The sequence below is a fragment of the Porites lutea genome, chromosome 11, assembly GCF_958299795.1.
Source record: "Porites lutea chromosome 11, jaPorLute2.1, whole genome shotgun sequence".
Taxonomy (NCBI): domain Eukaryota; kingdom Metazoa; phylum Cnidaria; class Anthozoa; order Scleractinia; family Poritidae; genus Porites; species Porites lutea.
The window spans coordinates 4,062,350-4,084,849 of record NC_133211.1 but is presented as its reverse complement, the minus strand read 5'-3'; the positions used below and the strand labels follow the sequence as shown (position 1 = coordinate 4,084,849).

Sequence of the window (22,500 nt, the reverse complement as noted above, 5' to 3'; positions counted from 1 at the left end):
GTCTCTATTACTATTCAGGCTTCATACACTGTTCAAAATCACAGCCAGAATACCCCTGGCCTTCCCAAAATCCTAGAGATCACACTGGCAAGGGAAAGATGTAACTATGGTGTGCTAGCGCTTAAAGAAAATTTCACTGCTGTGATTAATTTTATTTAAATTGTATAAAAATATGTAATAATACCCCCTAAAATTATTTTCTCTGCTTATTGAACAAGAGAAAGGTACTAGCCCTGTATAAACTAGCCCCTGGCTATCGGATATGGCTTTCTTTAATTTGTATCCAAGAAAGTTCTACTGGTGTGCATGAGTGTTTGATTGCATTAATTTTTTTTTCCAGGATGCTGCTATATTCCTGCAAGAGGGACAGAATAATGACCGATTTGACACCCACCCCTCTCATGCAACAATGCGATGGTACCTCCTAACTCACTCTATATATTTCTACTTGCTGGATATGATGGCTTCTTTGCTTCTTCTTTGTCTGGCACTGGCTGAAAGACCTGGCAATGGAGGCGTTCCAGCAAATGATATATTGTTTTTGCCAGTACCTGTAAGTAGTTAATGCTACCATCTGGTTTATGGCTTAAATGGGTGGCTTTTAGACTGTGCACTTTTAGCTCCAGGTTCAATTCCTCACTCTCAAATAAAGCTTGTTGTTGTTGGCTTGATCACCACTCCGGGCCTTGAAATAACTGAGGAGGAACTGCTTTTGCTCTTTCATCTGGCAATGGCAACCAAGCATTTGTGAAAGAACCACTCACAATATGTGACCTCTCACGCGAAAACGTACACTAACGGCTTCCCGTTTTCGAACGGAAATCCGTTCACAAGCCGTTTCTCATCCGTTCAGAAAAAATTTGCATCCGTTCGAACGGCTTGGGCGATCCGTTTGAAAAGGAAGTCAAGCCGTTCGAACGGCTGTGTCATCCGTTCACAAAAATTGCCCAACCGTTCGAACGGCTAGTGTACCCGTTCGGAAAAATTTGCATCCGTTCGAGCGGTTTGGTCATCCGTTCACAAAAATCATCCACCCGTTCGAACGGCTTGTGCCATCCGTTCAGAAAAATTGTCTGTCCGTTCAAACGGCTGTGGCACCCGTTCAGAAAAATTTGAATCCGTTCGAACGACTTGGTCATCCGTTCAGAAAAATTATCCACCCGTTCAAAACTTCAATCAGTTGGAAACGTTCATTCAAACGCCTTGGATCATAATATTAATTTTACGCTGTTCAGATGGCCTTATGCAGTGCCTTGTGGCCGGTCGTTTGCGAATCGAGGACACGAAATGGTAGTTTGCGAAATCTTGTTCTAGCCGTGCTTCGTTGCTTTCTTGCCGTAACGTAACATTGATCTCGAACCAAGCGTGAAATTCAGAACCGACCGAAAAAAGTCTGACTAATACTGTCTTGTGTAAACAACTGTTTCACCGCAATTGTTGAGTCGAAAACGTGTTCCTCTGATCCCAGGTAAACTACTAAGAAACTATTGGTGGAAGTGGCGATTTAACTCGTTTAATGACCCGCTGCCAGAATCACGGGAAACAGTCTACCAAACGAAGAGAAAAGGGTTTTACCAAACACTTTCTGATCTTTCTGATTGTGAATGAAATTTGAGTCACTTGCAAAACTCGTTGCCTAGCACGTGACCAACATCTACTCAGTCAACTATCTGATGATTTATTTTTCGTGAACCAAAACTCTCGTCATTTTTTAAAAGGCCTTAGATTTTTTTGCAAAGAACAGTGTACAACTATGGCAAAGTTCCATGAAGCGACGGTTTGTTGCTCGTTGGCCAGCACGGGTGAGGACGACAAGCGTGACATCTCGAAGTTTTCTCTGGCGACGTGACGCTACGCAGTCAGTTAGTTTCAAAACGGTCTGCTATGATGCAAGCTTTACTTTCATTCATAATTCGATATTCAAAAATACTTACCGCTTCCGATTTATTCATCGTGATTTGAGCTTTTTAACATTATTTCTATTCACATTTTCCCTTTTGTGATGGCCATAGCAAGTTTTTATTTAAAAGCATCAAAGCGTTTAATCGCTCTTTTTTTGTTGTTTGTCTAGAACAAGTTGGGAGAGTTGAAAAAACTGACCCCCACTCCGCGGACTACCCACTGACCCCACTCCGCGGACTACTCTACGGACTACTCCGCGGACTACTCTACGGACTAGTCCGCGGACTACCATGCGGACTACCCTAACTAATCAACCAAATTTACTTTCATGGAGAAAAGAGTTAGAAGAAGCGTACCTGCCTACAAGATCACACTTGATAAACAGCGGCCATCTTGATTTTCGCCATTTTACTCGACCCAGCCCTTCTTCTTCATTGCTAAGTCCATTGCAGCTTCCGTTCTTGGATCGTCACGCAACGCTTCTCTCCAAACCTCGCGTGACGATCCAAATAACGACTGCGTGCCCTACGTAGGAGAATACGTCTCCAAGGGCCTTGTGGGCCAGGTGAATCCAAAAATATGGTGACTTCCAAGCACGGCTATAAGTAAGTTCTTAAAAACATTTTTAAGCTGAATATAACAAAAACTGTTACCAGCGCCAATAGTGGTCATCGATTGGCTGAACGGCGTGCTCTGACTTGTGGCCGATGAAGACTGGGGCGAGGCTAAAGGAGAGCTGGGTCGAGTAAAATGGCGAAAATCAAGATGGCGGCTGTTTATCAAGTGTGATCTTGTAGGCAGGTACGCTTCTTCTAACTCTTTTCTCCGTGAAAGTAAATTTGGTTGATTAGTTAGGGTAGTCCGCATGGTAGTCCGCGCACTAGTCCGTAGAGTAGTCCGCGGAGTAGTCCGTAGAGTAGTCCGCGGAGTGGGGTCAGTGGGTAGTCCGCGGAGTGGGGTCAGTGGGTAGTCCGCGGAGTGGGGGTCAGTTTTTTCAACTCTCCCAGAACAAGTTTGTTTATATTCCGCATGGCGAAAAAAACTCACCCGTTCATGACCCGTTCAATTGGAAACAGCCATAATAAAATTATTGTAGAATTTCTGCAACTTGTCCAAAGGTAAATCTGCGGCAAATGACCGTTTGAAACAATATATAAATAATTATTGCTAAAACATGAGCCGTTCTACATTTAATGGTTATCCGTTAGTTCCATTCGCAGCCAGTCATGGCAATCCCTTCTTCTCCCGTGCATGATCATCCGTTCGAAATTTTACTCGAGCCGTTCAGCTGTTCAGGTCTACCGTTCGAAATTTTACTCGTGCCGTTCAGCCGTTCAGGTCTACCGTTCGAAATTTTTTTTAGCCGTTCAGCCGTGATTACCATCCGTTCGAAGTTTTTGACGAGCCGTTCAGCCGTTCAGGACCATCCGTTCGAAATTTTACTCCAGCCGTTCAGGTCTACCGTTCGAAAATTTTTTTAGCCGTTCAGACGTGATAACCATCCGTTCGAAATTTTTTGCTAGCCGTTCAGCCATCATACCAATCCGTTCGGAATAAATTATCAGCCGTTCAGCCGTTCGGTTTCATCCGTTTCAAACGGCTTCGTGGGCCGTTTCTTACCCGTTCGACAGCCGTGCGTTTCAGCCGTTTAACGGAAAGCCGTTAGTGTACGTTTTCGCGTGAGAAAAAATTATAACAGATCTCTGGCAGTGATCCCCATCCCCCCCCCTCCCCCACTCTAGTGTCTGTCTGAAAGCATATTCACAGACTATGCTACAAGCAGTCAAGAAACTCCTCCGCCCAGTGTGGTACATTACCCTGAGAAGCCCATTTGTATTTTGTATTTATGTTTGTTGCTGTTTGACCATCGTCAAATTTTTCGCTATACAGTCAACACCTTTGGGGCCCACTCTAAGTGGCTGTCTAAGAGTGGTTTCTGTCTTATAGAGAGTGAAAAAGGGGAGTATAGGAAAACAGGGACCAATTTTACTGTTACTGTTACAATTTTACAATTTTACATTTTACTGAGGTGTCTGTCTTATAGAGGTGTCCATCTAGAGAGTCAAGCAGCAAGTCAGGATTTGATGTAATCTCGTGCATACAACCTTTTATGATCAATTTTCAGGTCCATGGAGCTCTTGAAATTTTGTCACTATCAGTCATTGCTTGTGGATGTGGAGTGAAACTTAAATGGCAAGGAGCAAAGTTCTACTTTACTCACAAGAGGACACTTTTCAAGGTTAGAGGCTTCACACCAACTTGTGCACATTATCAACTGCTAACGGTTGGTACTTACAGTTTTGCCTCGATGCTACCATTTTGTGACTTTCCACACCTTTTTGTCAGTTGTCTTTACAAACTTGATGAAATTGTGGTATATTATAAATAATATACCACAACAGGGTTGTCATTAAGATCCGGGGGCCGGGGATTTTCCCCGGCTACTAAGAGAGTGGCCCCCGGCTACTTTTATTGGAAAATGGAAGAAAAATAGAACCAAAAGAAGTCCCTAGCCGTTTGATTCCCTGCCTACTTGTTGTATTTACCCGGCAACTTGAAATCTTAGTGACGACCCTGCCACAACTTCAGCCTAAAATTTTTATGAAAAACTGCTGTTTTTTTACTTATAAAAATGCAACATCACCCATTATTCCAAGTTAAATTAACGAACTAAATATCAATAATTTCCATTTATTTGTAAACCTTAAAAATATGTTTTTTGTAATCCACACTGAGGCAGGTGAAATGTAATTCATCAGCTTTAAAATTAGGTAGATGTACTGTTGGTGCGATTGACTTAGGGCATGTTATTTATGTATATATACCTTATTATAGGAAATTAAGGCTCCATGAAATTAAGGTATTGGAAATTAACACAAATTTAAGGGCAAAGGACTTTCGAATAAAGAAAATAGGCCATTTGCACTAAGACTCTGGCATGTGACATCGTTTTTATGAAAATGAAAGTTACGTGATTTTGCCTTCGAAAAATGATTAGTGGGTCATATCTTAAACGAAATAATAGTCATTTGGTTTTTCAAACCCGCACCATTTTCTTAAAATGAATAAGTTCGTAAATGGTCACGTGACCAAAATGTGATTTTTAAAATTATGAATTACCTCTCTCTGAACACAAATTTTGCACATAAACTTACATACATACATACATACATACATACATACTTTATTTGTCATGTAGGTCAGTGAAAAAGGCAGCTAAAGAGCTGATGTGGACCTACAAACTAAAAAGTATCTACAAAAAAAGTAACTAATAATATTAACAAACCAATGAATTATTTACAATGAGTAAGGAAAAATAAAACAATACCTAGCAAGATAAACAACAGTTGACTGTTGCCTTAATATATATAATTTACAATATCTTTATTTATTCCCTGTAACCCATTAAATGTTATTTTATCTAAAATGTCAGATTTTTCTTTAAGAGCAGATTTAAAAGAACCAATATTGGGTTTGCTCTTTAAGTACAAGGAAAATGTTGAAAAGATGATGTGATAACGTTTACAGCACATCCGAGCGTAACTATGAAACGTTGAACAAGATATAAGCAAGAAGTAGTTTTGGCTGCCATGTTGGAGGGCAAAAGCATGTCCTCCAACATGGCGGCCAATACAAATCATACTACTTTGCTGAAAAATCAAAGTGCCATAAAATATCTCCCTTAAGTGCATTTCCTCTCAAATTTCGACTGTAAGATAATTTTTGTGTGCTCTAACAATTTTTGGCATCAGCAAGATTCCAACTCATTGTTTAAAGGAAGCATTGGTCACGTGCCCTCTTAGTGCAAGTGGCCTATTAACACAAAAGAGGAGGTAGAGTTTCATAATAAAGGAAATTAATGCGATTAAGAGACAGTTGGTGGTGACAACTGGAACAAATTTATTTCAGCAATTTAATGGGTGCATAAAAATTCAAAACTGAACAAAACTGAGCTGACATCACTTCTGACAGCAACAACAATGAAGATGAAATATTGTAAACCTTCGCCTTAGCTTTTGTGAAAGATGAAAAATAAAAGGTAAATGGAAAGAAAGAAAGCTTGTAGTTAATGCTTTTTACGTGTCAAGAATGTCTGGACAGGTTCCAAAATGAGGGTTAAAGTGCTGGAAATTAAGAGCGCAGAAATTAACGCTGCACTTAATTAACGTCGCAGAAATTAATGCTCAACAAAATTAACGCCACTTAAATTAACGCAAATTTTAACGATTCGCGTTAATTTCGTGGAGCGTTAATTTCCTATAATAAGGTATATGTATATATATATATTCTGTTTTTTTAGGAGCTATAATGAAAGGTGAACCCTTCATAATTTATTGTTTTAAAGAAAAAAAACATAATTATATTATGAGCTTGATTGCCATGATAAGAAAAGCTGGAGGTGACACATCACACCACTTCATTTTTTTCTTGTCCCACTACAGATTGTTATTTTAGTTGTGATGTACACAGAAGCAATCATCGTTCTTATAAGAATGGAGAATCACTTCCGAGTTACGCGAGCTCTGCGACCTCTGTTTCTGATAGACACTCATTACTGTTATGGAGTGAGAAGGTGAACATTATAGGGCATGCTTTGAATTTTTGGAAGCATTAGTTATTATAATGTCAGCATTTAACAACTGCATAGCTAGATAGAGGTTGGGTGCCTGTAGTAACTCCACTTTTGGTAGCCAGTCCCTAGACTGAATAATGCCCTAGTCCAGTAGGGTGAGGGTTGCAACAGGTGCATTCACACCCCCCCTTTCCCTCACAGGCTCCAGATGTCCACTTCTTAGTTTATCAACAACTATTTAACACAAAGTGGTATTGTTTATTTATATTTTTAGCAGCAAAAACTAGCAAATAATACAGATTTGCAACTTAAATAGTGACATTGACATCTGGCATTCTCAAAAATTGTGAAAGAAAGTAGTCTTATGCAAAATAAAAAGCTAAAGAAATCAATTTGAAGTATAGAAAGAAATATCCATGTTCTTAATGCATGCAGTCTCTGACAACCAAATTTTACCCCTAGAGAGTTGCGCCTCCCGCCTCGTTTGATCTGTCTCCTTGTTGAATCTCACCCACCCATATCCGGGCTATGGGCCTTAGTGCCCCTATGGCTAATACAACCACCTAACCCAGCCATGAGCACCTGTGAAAGGGGAAACAAGCACCTGTCACAGTGAAATAAGTATCATTGGAAAAAAAACAACAACAACAACAAATTGGGGATGGGGGGAACTGGGTTAAAGAAACCTTCCGGCACAAAATGCTGCATAAAGGAAACTCCTCATACCACTGAATCACAAAAATGATGTTGCAAACTATTAGCTGTTGGCAAATAGACCAATCATAGAGCACTAGCACTGTAGGTGCTCTTTGTTGTTCAGTTAACTACTTTAAATTGCATTTAAATGCATTCTATCATTACATTGTTGATTTGTAATGCTGCATATTGTTCTCCCTGTTTTGCCTATTCAAAGTTTAGTTTTACATTACTTCTGTTTCCTTCATAAGAATTCCAAAGAAATCTTTTAGTTTATTCTCTGCTCAGTTTCTTTTCTTTGGTTTTCAAAGGCTGTCTGAATATGATTTTTTTTTTCTGTGCCCCACAGATCCCTTCGACAAATTCTACTCTCACTTCCACCCATTTTGGATATGCTGTTCCTTTTATTGTTCATCATACTGATATTTGCAATGTTGGGTAAGCTGATGATTATGAGAGTGATTGTTTTATTATTCATTCAAAATATTTCCAAGCTTATTAGTTATAGTATGCTTACATCTATGATGTTCCTGTCTTCAAATAAAATGTGCCTTTTCCCCAGCAGGGAGGATCAGATTTTTTCTTTGGAAAAGTGTTTCTCATCTTTCCAGCGCATTCTCATCTTTCTGTGTATTCGGAGACGGTGACTTTTTTCAAAAAGAATGATTTTCCTTAATTACCAGTTGAAGAATGCCAAGCCACTTTTTAGGCAAACCCCCACGTCTCATGATTGTCTTGTGCAGGAATTTTCATGTTATCTGACGACCAGCAAAACGTAGGCTTCAAAATTGCAACTAACTTGTAATAAGACCACCATAAGTTAAACATAAATCCAAACTTGTGTTTTGTAAAGGAAAGTCAACAACAGCTATGTTTTAGCATAACTTTTCTTTCTGTAATTAAATGGCAGGCAATGTCAGGGGAAACTTGTCCACATACTCATAAAAAAATCAACAACAACAAAAAGTTATCTCCTCTATCTAGCCGGGCATTTTAGGTCACTTAAATTGCATTATGTTTAAATAACTGTCTTTTACCTGAGTTTGAAGTTAATATTTTATTTTCTACATCTTTATGGAACATAGGGACAAAAAAGCCCTTTCATTACTGTTTACTTAAGATCATGAGGCATATTTTTTCTTGCTTATAGAAACTGTTAACTTTCTTCACAGGATTTTATTTGTTTTCTGACAATGACGAAGATGAGGTTTGCCTTTGCTTCTTATTATCTCTCTCATATTAATTAGGAGTTACTAGCAATTAAGTTATTAAAAATGATACCAACATATCATGTCAGTCTTATTATAACACAAGTTATACCCTGGGATTGATAAGGCGTAATCTCTGGAATTGCTTAAGGTGAAAGAAACTGGATTGTGAAAATTAGGTGGAAGAAGACAATGAATAAAACAGATTAAGAGCTTTAAATGCATATATAATAGAATTAAACAACCTTACCAGCTGTTTAAGCTCCAATAAACCAATTTAAAGCAGGGTTGCATATCTTGTTGTACTACTCAACTTGTTTTAGAGTGAGTTTAAGGTGACATTAGTCATTACAGAAACTTAAATTAGAGATTTGAAAATGCTTGCAAAGTCAGTTACAGTATGGGTTGTACAGGTGCTCTTACTTTTCTTGTCACTGGTGCTAATATTCTCTAATATTAGGCATTACCCCACATGAACTAACTTGCATCCCATCCAAAGGGTAATGTTAGTATTCCTGTTCTTTATGCTATTAAATCAATGGGACTGGCATGTGCTCTGTTGTCTTGGGTATTCCCTGGCTCATACTAACTCCTTGAATTTACCGAGAAGTTAATATAATGGTTCTTAACAAAGATTCCAGTATAAATGTGTAATTTGTGACTTACTATTAGTGCACACTGCAGTCTTTGTTAACAAATACTTTTGTAAAATTAGTTTTTCAGCGGTTTTTTGAGAAGTTTCATCAGCTTATTCGTGTTGCTGACAACAGCTAAGTATGTTTATACTCTGATAATAATTAACTGAAAAGTAGTTGATTATTAACAGAAGCACCTCTTTTTAAGGTATCAGCCACCCTTAAAATTGCCATTTTTCCATATTTGAGGTTTCAACGTTTTCAAATAGATATGCTTGAGAGCTTTCTTTTAAAAAAAAATCAGAAGAAAGTATTATTTCTGTCGAAAGATATCGGGGGTAAAAGATTTTTTCTCGTTAATTATTTTAATTGATCGTTAACAAGATCTGTCATACCCGTGTCATATATCAATTAACTTGCCTGTGAACTAGTAACGTGATACCGAGTGCGTGCTTCGACACAACACGTGCGAATTGTCTTCGCGTTGTTTATAGCCTTTAGTATTCTCCGTGGATATTTAGCGTTTGTTTCGGTGAAAATGCCGCCAAAAAAAAAGAAAAGGTCGTGTCCGTTTTCGTCATCGAAACCGAGAGCGAAAAAGAAATCGAGGAGCGAGTTTGACAAAGAATGGGCCGCAAAATTGGCAGAGAGCGACAAAGGCTCATTTTATCAGCAAGAAAAGTGGCTTGAGGAGTTGGATATTAAGAAAAGCGAAAATGCTGCAGTTTGTGAGAGTGCAAGCCGCTCCAAAATCCAGCTTGAAGAACCGGATGAAGAAAGCCAGTTAAGCTCATCGACCCCATCTGCTGATGGAACGTGGAAAACAATAAGCGGTCGAGTTATCGTATTGGGGAGAGTTGAAAAAACTGACCCCCACTCCGCGGACTACTCTACGGACTACTCCGCGGACTACTCTACGGACTAGTCCGCGGACTACCATGCGGACTACCCTAACTAATCAACCAAATTTACTTTCATGGAGAAAAGAGTTAGAAGAAGCGTACCTGCCTACAAGATCACACTTGATAAACAGCGGCCATCTTGATTTTCGCCATTTTACTCGACCCAGCCCTTCTTCTTCATTGCTAAGTCCATTGCAGCTTCCGTTCTTGGATCGTCACGCAACGCTTCTCTCCAAACCTCGCGTGACGATCCAAATAACGACTGCGTGCCCTACGTAGGAGAATACGTCTCCAAGGGCCTTGTGGGCCAGGTGAATCCAAAAATATGGTGACTTCCAAGCACGGCTATAAGTAAGTTCTTAAAAACATTTTTAAGCTGAATATAACAAAAACTGTTACCAGCGCCAATAGTGGTCATCGATTGGCTGAACGGCGTGCTCTGACTTGTGGCTGATGAAGACTGGGGCGAGGCTAAAGGAGAGCTGGGTCGAGTAAAATGGCGAAAATCAAGATGGCGGCTGTTTATCAAGTGTGATCTTGTAGGCAGGTACGCTTCTTCTAACTCTTTTCTCCGTGAAAGTAAATTTGGTTGATTAGTTAGGGTAGTCCGCATGGTAGTCCGCGCACTAGTCCGTAGAGTAGTCCGCGGAGTAGTCCGTAGAGTAGTCCGCGGAGTGGGGTCAGTGGGTAGTCCGCGGAGTGGGGTCAGTGGGTAGTCCGCGGAGTGGGGGTCAGTTTTTTCAACTCTCCCATCGTATTGAGCGAAAAGCTGCTTGAGAAACTGGACGAGTCTGTATCTTGTCGATTTTGCCAGGGAAGAGTCCAAGTCATGGAAAATGTAGCGACTAAGCATGGACTTGGTTCTACCTGGAGAATCCAGTGCGAGAATGAAAGCTCATGGCCGTCGCACAAGACAAATTCTGTTTTTAATTCTTCCGAGAAGAGCAGAGCGTTTGAAATAAACCGGGCCTCAGTTCTTGGCCTTCGAGCAATCGGTGGTGGGCATTCGGCGGCTTCAAAGTTTTTTAGTTTTCTTGGCCTGCGCTCAAGAAAGAATTAAACCGTGCTTCTCGTGGTGTAAAAGAGTGGAAGTTTTCCAACGGAGAATTAAACTGTTCATTTGAAGATGTTGATAGCAATAAAAAGTTTGTTCCTGTTACATGTTACCTGTCAAAGTCCTATTGTTAGAGAAAATTGATCCCTTTCTGATATCAATCAGAATAAACATTTAGATGTTATAATCTCATTCCAGGTAGGATGCCGCCAAAAATGTATTTTCTATTTTATCTCCGAACGCAAATTTTGCTGATTGACTCGCACGTTTTGAACTCCAAGTCGGCAGCCTTTCAATCAATTTGGCTAAAATTTGGCCAGAGTGATGCCATATATCTCTTCTACAAAACCGTGTCTGCGAATTTTAATACTCCTTTTCATTTTAAAGCTAGAGCTTTTTTTACACAGAGAGTGTTGACTGATTGCCTTCCCCAACTTCATTTGCTAATAAAAGAAAAACAAACGCACTTGTCAAAAATCTGAGACACGGTTTTTTAGTGGAACGTGTTGAGAAGCGAATGCAGTGTTAATTGTTTTCTTCCGTTTATTTCCGGCGGGAGTGGAACATGATTTATAGAGACGTGTACTTTTACACAAAGCGTTCCAATTTCGAAACACATTTAAGTAAATCATTTTTGTTAGTTCAAATCCATAATCTGGAATTATTAAGCTTTTAAAAAATATATGGTTTATAGGGGTTTTTATAAAAACAACTAACGCTACAGCGATCCGCGCACGGACTGTCCTGAAGGGTGGCTGATACCTTAAAGGTTAAATTTGACTTCAGGCTAAAATATTTTTAATCTGCATTAATTCTCAGTTTCCATTGTCTCCTAGAGTATATTTGAGAATCAACCTACCTTGTAGATTTACAAATAAATGTAATCAACCCTGCAGATAGATTTCAGAATTCCACAAATAAGTAGATGCCCTTAAAATTAAGTCCTCCACTGTTTTCAGTCACTCCCATATTTTATATTTTTGTGGTTTATTTTATAAATAGACAACATAAATTCCCAAAAAATACTTCATGTAAATATTTCCTTTGCATTTTATAGCTATCCAGATGTGATGATGCCTGCTTACAATCGATCACGCTGGTCTGTCATCTACTTTGCAGTCTACATTTCAGTAACTCTTTACTTTCTTATGAATTTGGTAAGAAAAAACTCTATTAGCTTCTTATCATTAACTGGCAGAAACGAAGGTCATATGTTTTTGTGGCAACACTTGAGATTTTTTGTTTATTTTTAGTTGACTGTGCGGTCTCCAAAGCTGAAAGTTGCATGTACATGAAATTCCATTTTTTTCTCAACCCCAAGAGCTCTTCTTATGCAAAATACTATGTAATTTCATGACAAAATAATAATAACAATAAAGCACATTCCTCATGCATTCCAGAAAACTGTTTTCAAGTGTTTAATGTTTTGTAAAATCATCAGTATATTTGAATAAGTTGTCACTCCTTTAATAGCATTTCATCCATAGATTTCCAAGGAGTGTATAGGAAACTCAGACCTCAGACATGAAAAGAATCAGATCTACTCAAAAACTTAGACTTGCAAGACTCATTAAATAAAACAAACCTTTGAACTTTTGCAAGAAACAATTCTGTGGCCTTATAACATACCATTTTGGGTTTCAATGACAGTAATTTCTCCTTTTAATATCAGCTTCTGGCAGTTGTTTATGACACCTTTACCAACATTGAAAAGGCTAAGTTTAGAAAGCTGTTTCTTCACAAGAGGTAAAAATAACATACCAGGTATATGGACTTAATTATGTTTAAAGTTACTTTTAAAGAGTTGTTTTTTGTATAGGGTATAATATTGCTGTGTTTTCTTGAATAAGCTCCAGGAGTCCAGGTGCCTCTTCTTTGAGAAAAGGGGTATGGGGGCACTTATTTGAAGAAAGGCGGTTAAATTTAAGGGGTGTTTATATTGTGGCCCTATTATTTCCAGTTTGTTGAGGTGCTATTTAAACTAAGAAAAGTAGGCAAAATTTAGTTGTTATAGTCTTTCTAAATGTGTTAAGTTAGATGTTTGCTTTTAAATGTGAAAATTTATAAATCCTAACGTTAAAATACCTTTTCTTCTTCAAGGCATGCTGTTAGACAAGCATATAAGCTGCTCTGCTGTAAGAATGTAAGCTTCACATTTAATGAAAATGAAAATAATCTTATAGTGTGGACATAGTATATTAGAAGCAGCAATTATTTAATAAAGACCAGCTGGCTGAAAAAAAACAAATCACTCACTTCACTGGAAATGACATTCTTTTTGTAATCAAAAGTACAAAGCTGGCAGTGTTCTTCAATTCTGATGCTTCTTTCAAAAGTCAGCCTCTTGGCATTTTTTCAGAATTTTAATGGACTTTCTTTATTATACACATTATATTTTATTCTTTAGTAATCCTTGTTTTGTCAGCAAGCCTTGATCTACATGTGCTTGTTAATAATGATACTTAATATTAATAATACTTTAAATATCCTCTCCCCTTATGGAGCTTTTCAGGGATAATGAAACAAATAATTTAAATGGCACATAATATGGTTAAACACCCCAACAGTAGGAGGCGAACCAGTTGGCTGTTTACAAGCGTGGCCGAGGATTTGAACTGAGGACTGCTGCGGACCAATCCAGCTACTAGCATTTAGGGCTGGGACTCGAGGCCTCCAAATTACAAGTCCAGCGCTCTAACCACTTGGCCATGCTACCTCCATATGCTTCACGCATCAAAGTGACACAGTTAAAACACCTTTTATTTAAATAATCAACATATTTACAAATTGCTAAGAGTTAATTTAATATTTTGCTATAGCCTCCTTACAGGATCCCTTTACAACATTTTGTTGGCTTGATGTCATTTTACAAACCAAGGAGCAGTAAGTTTCCTTTCTTTACTTTGTTGTTGCACTTTTTTAACTTATGTTATCTGGTTTCTTACATTTTCTACCTTATGCGCTATTGGTGACCAGCTAGTTTCTAGCTTCTTACTGTATCATGCACTGCCCAAACATAAGCACAACCAGAAAGTTTTCTGCAGTTTTTCATGGCTCTTGGCTGGTCACGCATTAACACAGTTTATCACCATATTTCTGTAACGCATTAGTGAGCTGGGAAAAAAATACATACACATGAAAGCAAAACAAAGTTACGTATTTTCTTAATATTATCAATTAAGTGGTATCGCATCTGGCACAAAGCTGTTCTTTATGCGGTCAGTGGAAAATGCAGACTGCTGACTTCACCATGCCAATGAGGTGACAACTATAGTTCCATTGTTTTCTAACCTAAAAAACAATAGTCCGCTGTCATCCGCAGTCTGCATTTTACGCTGCCATGCCCTCTTCTTTATTTACTATTCTGAATTGAATTCTAAATGTTGGTTTATGAGATGGTAAAACGAGAATACATAGAGAAAAACCTCTTGTTGCAAGGAATATGAAGGTTGAAGTAATGAAAACCCAACTCACTTAAAGTTTTTCCCAGGATTCAAACCTCAGAGGCCATGCTTGGGTGGTAATATTACAGGTCAAAATTAAATTCAGGTTAATATTTTTCGACCTTGGTTGATTTGCAATATTATTTCCTTTGTCTCCTAGCCCTAATTCATGAATAATCAGGGCTAGGAAACAGAGGAAATTGAGAATCAATCTACTGGTAGGTTAAAAGAAATAGGTCTGAATTTAATTTTTTACCTGTAACAGTAACCTGTGATCAGATGGATGAGGGTTTCTTTCCTTTATCCCATTAATATGCCCTCTCTCCCTGAAAAAAGGAACTTGTGATCACTGGTTACACTCACTGGTGGGCCACCAACTGCTCATCCCACTGCACTGCTCTTTTCCCTTCTCTAGACATAGACTATTAATAAACTATTGCATTAATTTCTTACACAGCACCTGTGGAGAAATATCTTGTATTCAAGTCACTGAACACAAGCCATACAAAACATTTAAGGTATGAACAAGTAATTTTTGGTTTACTAATATTATTATACTATTCCAGTTTTCCATTATTATATCCAGCCCTCTGTCAGTCTCAAACGCCTCTTTCTTGTCGCTAAATCTTTACTGTTTTATTCTCGCTTTTGTTGCTAGTTTGGAGGAGTTTTATCATGTCTTTGAAAACAGTGAGATGAAGTGGAAAAGAGTATGTATGCCAAATTGTTATAATCCTTCGTTCCCAGAAAAAGCCAAAGTAAAAAAATTTCCTTTTTGCAAAATGCTGACATAGAAATTAATAGTACCATGCAAAAAAATTTTTTTCTACAGACTCAAATTTTTCCTATTTCATTCAGTCTAAGAGTGAAAGGGTTACACAATTATTTATTGTGAATATAACTTTTCATTATGTATTTATAATTATTTAATTGGACTGTACAGAACTCTTGTTTAAGGGTGTCATGAAAGGTTTTTTTATGTGCATGCCCTGGCACCCCCCCTCCCCCCAAAAAAAAAATTGGAAAAAAAGGCTGTTTCTGAACTAGATAGAAGCAAATTACTTAGCTATAAGTTGGTACATTGCAAGCAAAGTTGGATATTTTTATTGCATTTTGTCCATTATTGGTGGTTGTATGTTGTTGTGAAAGTTCTTGGGGCAAATGGGTTAAGATGGAGCCTGGACTTCAGATATTACGCATTGGGTCTGAGATATGTGAAATACCAAATTTAATTATACTAGAAACATATATTTCCAAAACTCAGAGCAAAAAGGGTTTAAAACGACTTACACTCGAACTTCATTAGCAAAGGTAAAATGGGTTTTGATTATGCCGTAACAGAAAAATTTGGTACATATTCCCAAAGAGGACTGTAAATGACCAGGAGGTCCAGTCTGTCGTCCGTATTCAGAAAAGGTTTTCTTTGTTTGAGGCGATGGTCTTGAATGAAAACATTCTATTTGTTTTAAGCATTTTTTGTTATGAGTCTTGTAAATAGTTGTTTCCAGTAAGTCTTTGCCAGAGCCGAGGAACAACAGTAAGATATAGTTGTGGTTTACAGTATGGTTTCTTTTCTTTTCAGATCACAGAGGACTACAATCAATGGTTTCATTGCCTTAAACGATGGAAGTGTCTGTATAATACTGTCAAAGGTCAGTGCTACCAGGTGAACCAGGTAAAATGTTGTTCTGAGCATCTCAGCCTCCCCTCCCTGGTCACACCCTCTCTGCAGTCCCTGACAAGTTCTCCATGTTAACTGTGTGGTTAGAAAAGAAAAGGCCCTTTTAAGTCATTTAGCCCATTTTTTTTTTTAACAGGTATCCGATGGATAATCACAAGAAAACCATTTGAGTACTTCATTTGTAAGTTGAATTTCTGCAGAAATTCTGTAAACCCTCTAAACCCCAAAATTCAGAGTCTCATTTGTTGCCCCTATAATTGAGTCTCCTATAGAGTAGGTAATAATTATAATAATTATATTGAGTACTAGGTTACTTCTTTAACACTTGGAGGATGTTTTACTCTCTTACTCTTTTTTAAGTTCATTCACATTCATTTGTAAATAGTTTCTGAAAAGCCCGTTGGGGATGTTACTATTAAAGTTTTATTATTAAAATAATACTAATGATTTTACAATAAATATACACTGCTGTTGAAAACAGTTTTCTGCAATTATGCATGGGGGATGTGCTTTATTATCATTATCATTATCAGAAAGTTTTACAACTCAATTGTAAAACGCAGTTAATGGAGCGCGACGCCTTCAATCAACAACATGTAACGCAGTGTTATGCTATAGCCCTTATCAAATCTCGTAGAAGTTTACTCGTGGTAGGTTAAACTACTGGGTAGTTCGTAAAATCACGGCTATAGCTGGGAAACTACTGATACAATAGCAATCCTTGTTTTTGTTGCAGTTGGGGCTAGTTTCTAAATAAATGTATCACTCGTTTTGTATGGCTAGTAAAAATAATTTTCCTCATGCATATCTCGGGGAGCACTTTAGGTGCACATTCTATTCTGTGGTACAGTATTTTTCATTGGCTTACCTTGTGATAGCACTCGGACTATAAAAGGCCTAGTAAAAGTCCTGTGTCTCATTCCGAGCTGTATTGCAAAGTTGGTTACTTCAACCGTCCTAAAGTTTTGTAAATTATCATTATCATTATTATTATTATTATTATTAAAGTTGGGGGAGGAATTTGTTGAAGTACTCTTAGATGTATCTTTAGTGATCATGTCCTTATTCCCAGTAATCACCAATGTGTTGTGTTAAGCATTCATATATTTACAAGGAAAAATTTGATGACGATAACTCATAGGGCTTAAAGGTTTAAAGGATCTTCACTTATTCCATAACAGAGAATAATATTATTATTTTTGTTGATGTGTTTTAAGTTGGCTTTGCTTTGCCCTTTTGTTGTTTTTGGTGCAATCAAATCACAATAATTGCAGCTACGACTGGTTTATTGGATTATTTGCTAGCCATGCTGTTAAAGTTGGTGAGCTTTGGATCGGGGGTGCATACCCTAGCTGATTACATCTCTATACACAGACTACCAGCACTATTAAAGCATTTATAGCATCTTATGGCAATGGCTGCAAAATTTAAGTAATTCCCTTTCTAACATGAACTTTATTTATACTGGAATTTCAGAGTAGCCTGAAAAGCTAATATCTTTTATGATTTCTTTTGCAGATTTTGTGATCATTGGAAATGGAGTATCATTTATTGTTGATATTATTGTGTTTTCTCGTAAGTAGTGAGCTTTTAGAAAAACACTGATGATTTTGCAACCCAAGTATGACCTTCCTTGGGGCCAAATAAGGGAAGAGGAATTAATGTTTCCTCCCCTAATTTCTACTAGAAAAGCTTAATTCTCAAGCAGTCTAGTGTGGCTTTTTCATGTGTAGCTACCAATGCGCCCCCCCCCCCCCCCCCCTGCCTTTAAGACAAAGTTGTCACAGTCTGCTTACCCCAGTGTTTTCGTAATAAAGCCCCTATTTTGAAGGCCTGAAAATAAACCTTTCCAGGGTTTATTAATATTAAAGTTGTTTCAGTAAAAGTGTACATTTTCACACCCAGAGATCATTGTAAATGCATGTCCATTGCTCTTACTTTTCTGAGGCTAAACATAACAAGCAGTTATTAATGTAAGTGGTAAAAAAACCTTGTAGCATAGTTGTGCTAGCGTCTGCTGTATATTTTGATGTTTGAGGTGCTGGGCTTCACCTAGAATCAGATGGAGCTCAAAACATGTTTTACCCAACAGATGTAAGCTTGACCAGAGATATGTAAGTCTTGCTGACAGGAATTTCAAAATTTACAGGCACTCCACTGAATGAAAGAGCTAACCAAAGAGAAGAAATCAAATGGTATCATGTTGTCTTCATTTTTAGTGAGTTGTTTATTGGTTACGTTGTTTGGTTACATTTCTTGTATTTTAATTCTGAAAATGAAAAAAAGAGAGTTTTTCAGGCTTTAGAAATAGCTACAGAAACCCAGCACTTACTCTAAGTGAAGTTTATAAAAGGTATGCAGTGAACAGGTTAAAGACACAGTTTAGACCAGCTCTGGAAACCAATGAGTTCCATCTCAGCAGTGGTTCCTCATGAGAAGGAAGGCGCATCCAATATCCTGTTCTTCACTTACCCAATGGGCAAGTAAAATTTTGGGGGAATTCAAATTACAGAAGAACTGTAATCAAGCCCACTCATCATCAAAAATGTTTTTTGGTCAAGTTAAAATGACTCTTGGGCTAGTACATGCTACAACCAGTTGCAAAAGTACTTGAGACACTGTACTGTATTTTGGCATAAATGGCCTGTCCATGATCTTGTGCTTGTGACCCCCCTCCACCCCTTATCAAAGTTGCTAGCAATACAAGACCATACTCCAAACTTGGAGGAACAACTTTGAATGGGAGGGAGGAGGGAGGTCAGTATTATATCTCACAGACCTGTGACCAGGAGCGATTTGAAGCAAGAAAGGTCGTTTTTCGTAGGAGTGTCTCAACATTTTTGCAATTGGTTGTAGCTACAGCATGCACTGTAGCTGATGGCAAGCTGTAAAAATGACTTTCTTCGCACACTGCCCTAGTGTTTCCCTTAGTGCAGGGATGTCTGCTTTGACATGATTGCCTACAATGCATTGTAACCATTTTTTTTTGTTTACTTATTCTTTTTTTCTTAGTTTACACAGCTGAAGCGTTTTTAAAAATAGTCGGTTATGGACTGAGAAAGTACTTACTATCTGGTTGGAATATGTAAGTATTATTAATATTAACCAGTTTTGACTCATACGTTTATATCAATATATTTAGGTTAAACATTCTTATTTTCTAAAATATTTTTTTAAAAAATTATGTATTCTTGGGCAAAAGAACTTCAAAATTCATGTGGTCAGTGCTTCAGTTCTTCTTCTAATAGTCATTTTACAATGATAAATACTAATTTGGTATGCAGATAATACCACTAATGCTCTTTGCTGCCATGCATTTTTTTTGTTTGTTTGTTTTTTCAGAAAATAAGAACCTATTTAAGAACCTATAGCCTAAATTTGTGCTAATTAATGTTTAGGTAAGAACTTTTCAGGGTTAACTTGGGAAAATGCTGGTTCTTACTCGCAGGTTTTTACTGTACTTATCACCTCTCCTCTTTCTGTTTTCTTCACAAAAACCTCCATACTGTAGGTCTCAGGCAAAAATGCATACATCAGTGGAGGGCTGTGAGTAAACATAGTGTGCCCTTACATGCTAACTTCTGTTTCCTCCGCAATTCAGCTATTGGCTGAAAATCAGGAAAGTTAACACCCCATTATTATGATGGTGATGAAGATGATGATGGTGATGATGATGATTATATTATTATTATTATTATCTTTTAAGATTGGATTCCGTATGGATCAATATGGATCAACTAACATTTTGTCCTCTCATGTACACACCTTTTGTCCTGCAGATTTGATTTTTTGGTGACTTTGTTTGGTTTCATTGGAGCTATCAGCCCAACGTCCTTCAGTTTTATAGTGTGTCTCAGACCTTTGAGGCTTTTGCTGTAAGTTTTTGTATAAAAATTTGAATCATTTTGTCTTGCAATCCCTGCAGAGGTTTGATTGACTTAGTGGCTGAATATTTGAACCATCATGCCTTGCCCGGTGAGAAGCGGTCGGCAATAAATCACCTTTATATGTTGTGGTCCAATTTTTTTAAAGAAGACAGTTATTCCAGTAAAGCCCTTTGGATGTAAGAGATAATGGCCAACTCATTGCTGGGCACTCCAGCAAAGTGCATTATATTACCTACTATGCAAAAGTTACTGTAGTCCTTCAAAACAAATTATAATTCGGCCACCTTACGCATGCAGTTGCCGTTATTTCAGTCCAATACAAATTAATTAATTAATTAATGTGATGAAAAATTACTTTCACATTGTGGTTCTTTGCCTACACTATTCTGGATTGAATTGGAATTTAGAAATGTTGGTTTTTGAAGAGACGGTAGAACCACAAAATTCAAAGCAAATTTCACTTGCTTGCCCCATTTCTTAACTTAACTTGAAACGATGGTGCATTCTTCTTCTGTCAGACTTTTCAAGCTTAAGGAGAGATACCGTGACGTATTTGAGACGGCAGGTGTTTTGCTACCACGAATGCTCAGGTACTATTGCATATCGATACATACACGAGATGCAATGCAAATAGTAGGGTAATTCAAGGTTTTGAGGGACGTTCCGCGTTTGCGATACAGTTGCTTTAAGTTCCTTTCACCCAAAAAGAAGTTGTGTTACCCGTGCGACAGTGCACCAACGCTTAATATTCTTGAGTTCATTTAGGTGTTTCCCATTTCTTCTTACGGTCGAACATCGCCATAACGGCCACCTTGGGGACAGAAGAAAGTGGCCGTCGTGGGGAGGAAGGGGTTTAATAAGACAATTTTTTAGGCAGCACAGCATGTTTTTTGTGCTAACTGTGTCCCATAATCATGGTAATTCAGTGGTATATAATGTATAGAGATAAAATACACAAAAAGCTTGAATTATGTCTTGAATAAAAATGTACGTGACAAAACGAGCAAGGTTCGCAACATTTGCTATAATCCTATAAGTATAACGTAGACAATTTTTGCTCACTGCAGCAGTGTAAATGAAGCAAAATCAAAATACGATTGCCGCGATTGATCATAAACGTGCCATACGGATCAATTCGGGACCATTCTTGACTTTTCCATCAGCCGCTGAAAAAGTCTACATTGTGCATAGAGAGAGAACAACATCTGTGTCTCTTACAGCCTGCCAACAATCTGAAACCTAAGTCTGTGGGATATGAACCGTTAATTATCTTTCAATGGCATCAAAATCACCTCATGCAAAAATCAAGGAGAATAATGTAAAAACACTTTTCTTCCATAGGGTAGCACTAGTAATCATTCTTCTGTATTATTCGTTTGGGATTATTGGAATAGAATGCTTCTCGGGTCTTCAGCTCCATAACTGCTGTCCGTAAGTATATCTCTTAAATGTTTTAGACTTCATTTTCTTGTGCTGGGAGTACTAAGTATCTATGGTCCTTCCGTGTCTGTATTGCCCATTCCATCCTAGTGTCAGCGCCAAGCCCTTTTTTATACGTCTGTAGGGGTATCCCGTGGTGTGAGCAATCATGTAAACCTCTTTATAAGTGTTTTTGAATGGAACCATTTCTTTTGCAGTATCCTAAACAATAAGAAAATATGAGGGGTTTTTGTTGTTGTTTTCATTTTTAGGCATTATTGAGAGTTAGGAGGTTTAAAAATAATTTTTTTTTTGTACAGAAACACTTCATTTGGGGGAAGTTACGAAGAATCTGGATATTATTATTTAAATAACTTCGACGACTTGCTGCATTCATACGGTAAGACTCTTCATTTAGCCTAATAACCACGTGTAACCTTTCTTTAGGGATAACTGACATAAACTTTCAATTGATATTTGTTTCTTGCAGTGACTCTTTTTGAGCTGACAGTGGTCAATAACTGGTTTATTATTATGGTAAGAACTGAAATTTTCACAGAAAAATGTAGCAATAGCGATTTTCTTTTGACCTTGAAAAATGGTTTCCGTAGTAAAAAGATGAAAACATGCATAATCATTTCAAGGTCAAATGAAATTTCTCTGTTTATTATGTCGCAAGCTAGGGACAAAGAAAACTGAAAGCACCGAGTCAACCTCCCGTATAGCCTTAGCATTAGGCTCTCCAGAGCTGTAACTAAGATTTCAAGATGCCGGGTAAATACAACAAGTAGGCGGGGAATCAAACAGCTAGGGATTTCTATTGGTTCTGTTTTTCTTCTATTTTCCTATGAAAGTAGCCGGGGAAATCCCCGGCCCCCGCCTCTTAATGACAGCCCTGGGCTTCCTAGGGGGCAAAGGGGAGAAAAGAGCTAAACTAAGGAAAAGCCCTCCCTCTCTTCTCATCCTCCCCCTTTTCCGCCCCCTTTCCCCTTACCATGGCTTGACGCTCAGTTTACCACCCCTTTGCCAGTCGGGTGCTCTAACTACTGAGTGACGGAGGAACTCATGGAACTTATGATGTTTAGGTCTTTTATGCTCTG

General features: G+C 38.0%; 1 protein-coding gene across 3 annotated transcripts in view; it reads left to right on the top strand.

The window, feature by feature from the left end:
- LOC140952063 (two pore channel protein 1-like) overlaps positions 1-22,500 on the top strand; it is a 37,876-nt gene that overhangs the window by 5,832 nt on the left and 9,544 nt on the right. For 2 of the 3 annotated variants that reach the window (XM_073401474.1, XM_073401476.1), the window contains exons 3-24: positions 341-553; positions 4,028-4,141; positions 6,345-6,475; positions 7,521-7,609; positions 8,344-8,378; positions 9,095-9,153; positions 12,028-12,127; positions 12,643-12,716; positions 13,071-13,113; positions 13,790-13,853; positions 14,871-14,931; positions 15,072-15,123; positions 15,996-16,065; positions 16,231-16,275; positions 17,613-17,669; positions 18,244-18,312; positions 19,107-19,179; positions 19,874-19,969; positions 20,500-20,571; positions 21,323-21,412; positions 21,721-21,800; positions 21,891-21,937. In XM_073401474.1, coding sequence (XP_073257575.1) covers positions 341-553; positions 4,028-4,141; positions 6,345-6,475; positions 7,521-7,609; positions 8,344-8,378; positions 9,095-9,153; positions 12,028-12,127; positions 12,643-12,716; positions 13,071-13,113; positions 13,790-13,853; positions 14,871-14,931; positions 15,072-15,123; positions 15,996-16,065; positions 16,231-16,275; positions 17,613-17,669; positions 18,244-18,312; positions 19,107-19,179; positions 19,874-19,969; positions 20,500-20,571; positions 21,323-21,412; positions 21,721-21,800; positions 21,891-21,937 — 1,734 coding nt within the window. The remainder of the gene's footprint in view (positions 1-340; positions 554-4,027; positions 4,142-6,344; positions 6,476-7,520; positions 7,610-8,343; positions 8,379-9,094; positions 9,154-12,027; positions 12,128-12,642; positions 12,717-13,070; positions 13,114-13,789; positions 13,854-14,870; positions 14,932-15,071; positions 15,124-15,995; positions 16,066-16,230; positions 16,276-17,612; positions 17,670-18,243; positions 18,313-19,106; positions 19,180-19,873; positions 19,970-20,499; positions 20,572-21,322; positions 21,413-21,720; positions 21,801-21,890; positions 21,938-22,500) is intronic. The other variant, XM_073401475.1, reaches the window with a different exon arrangement.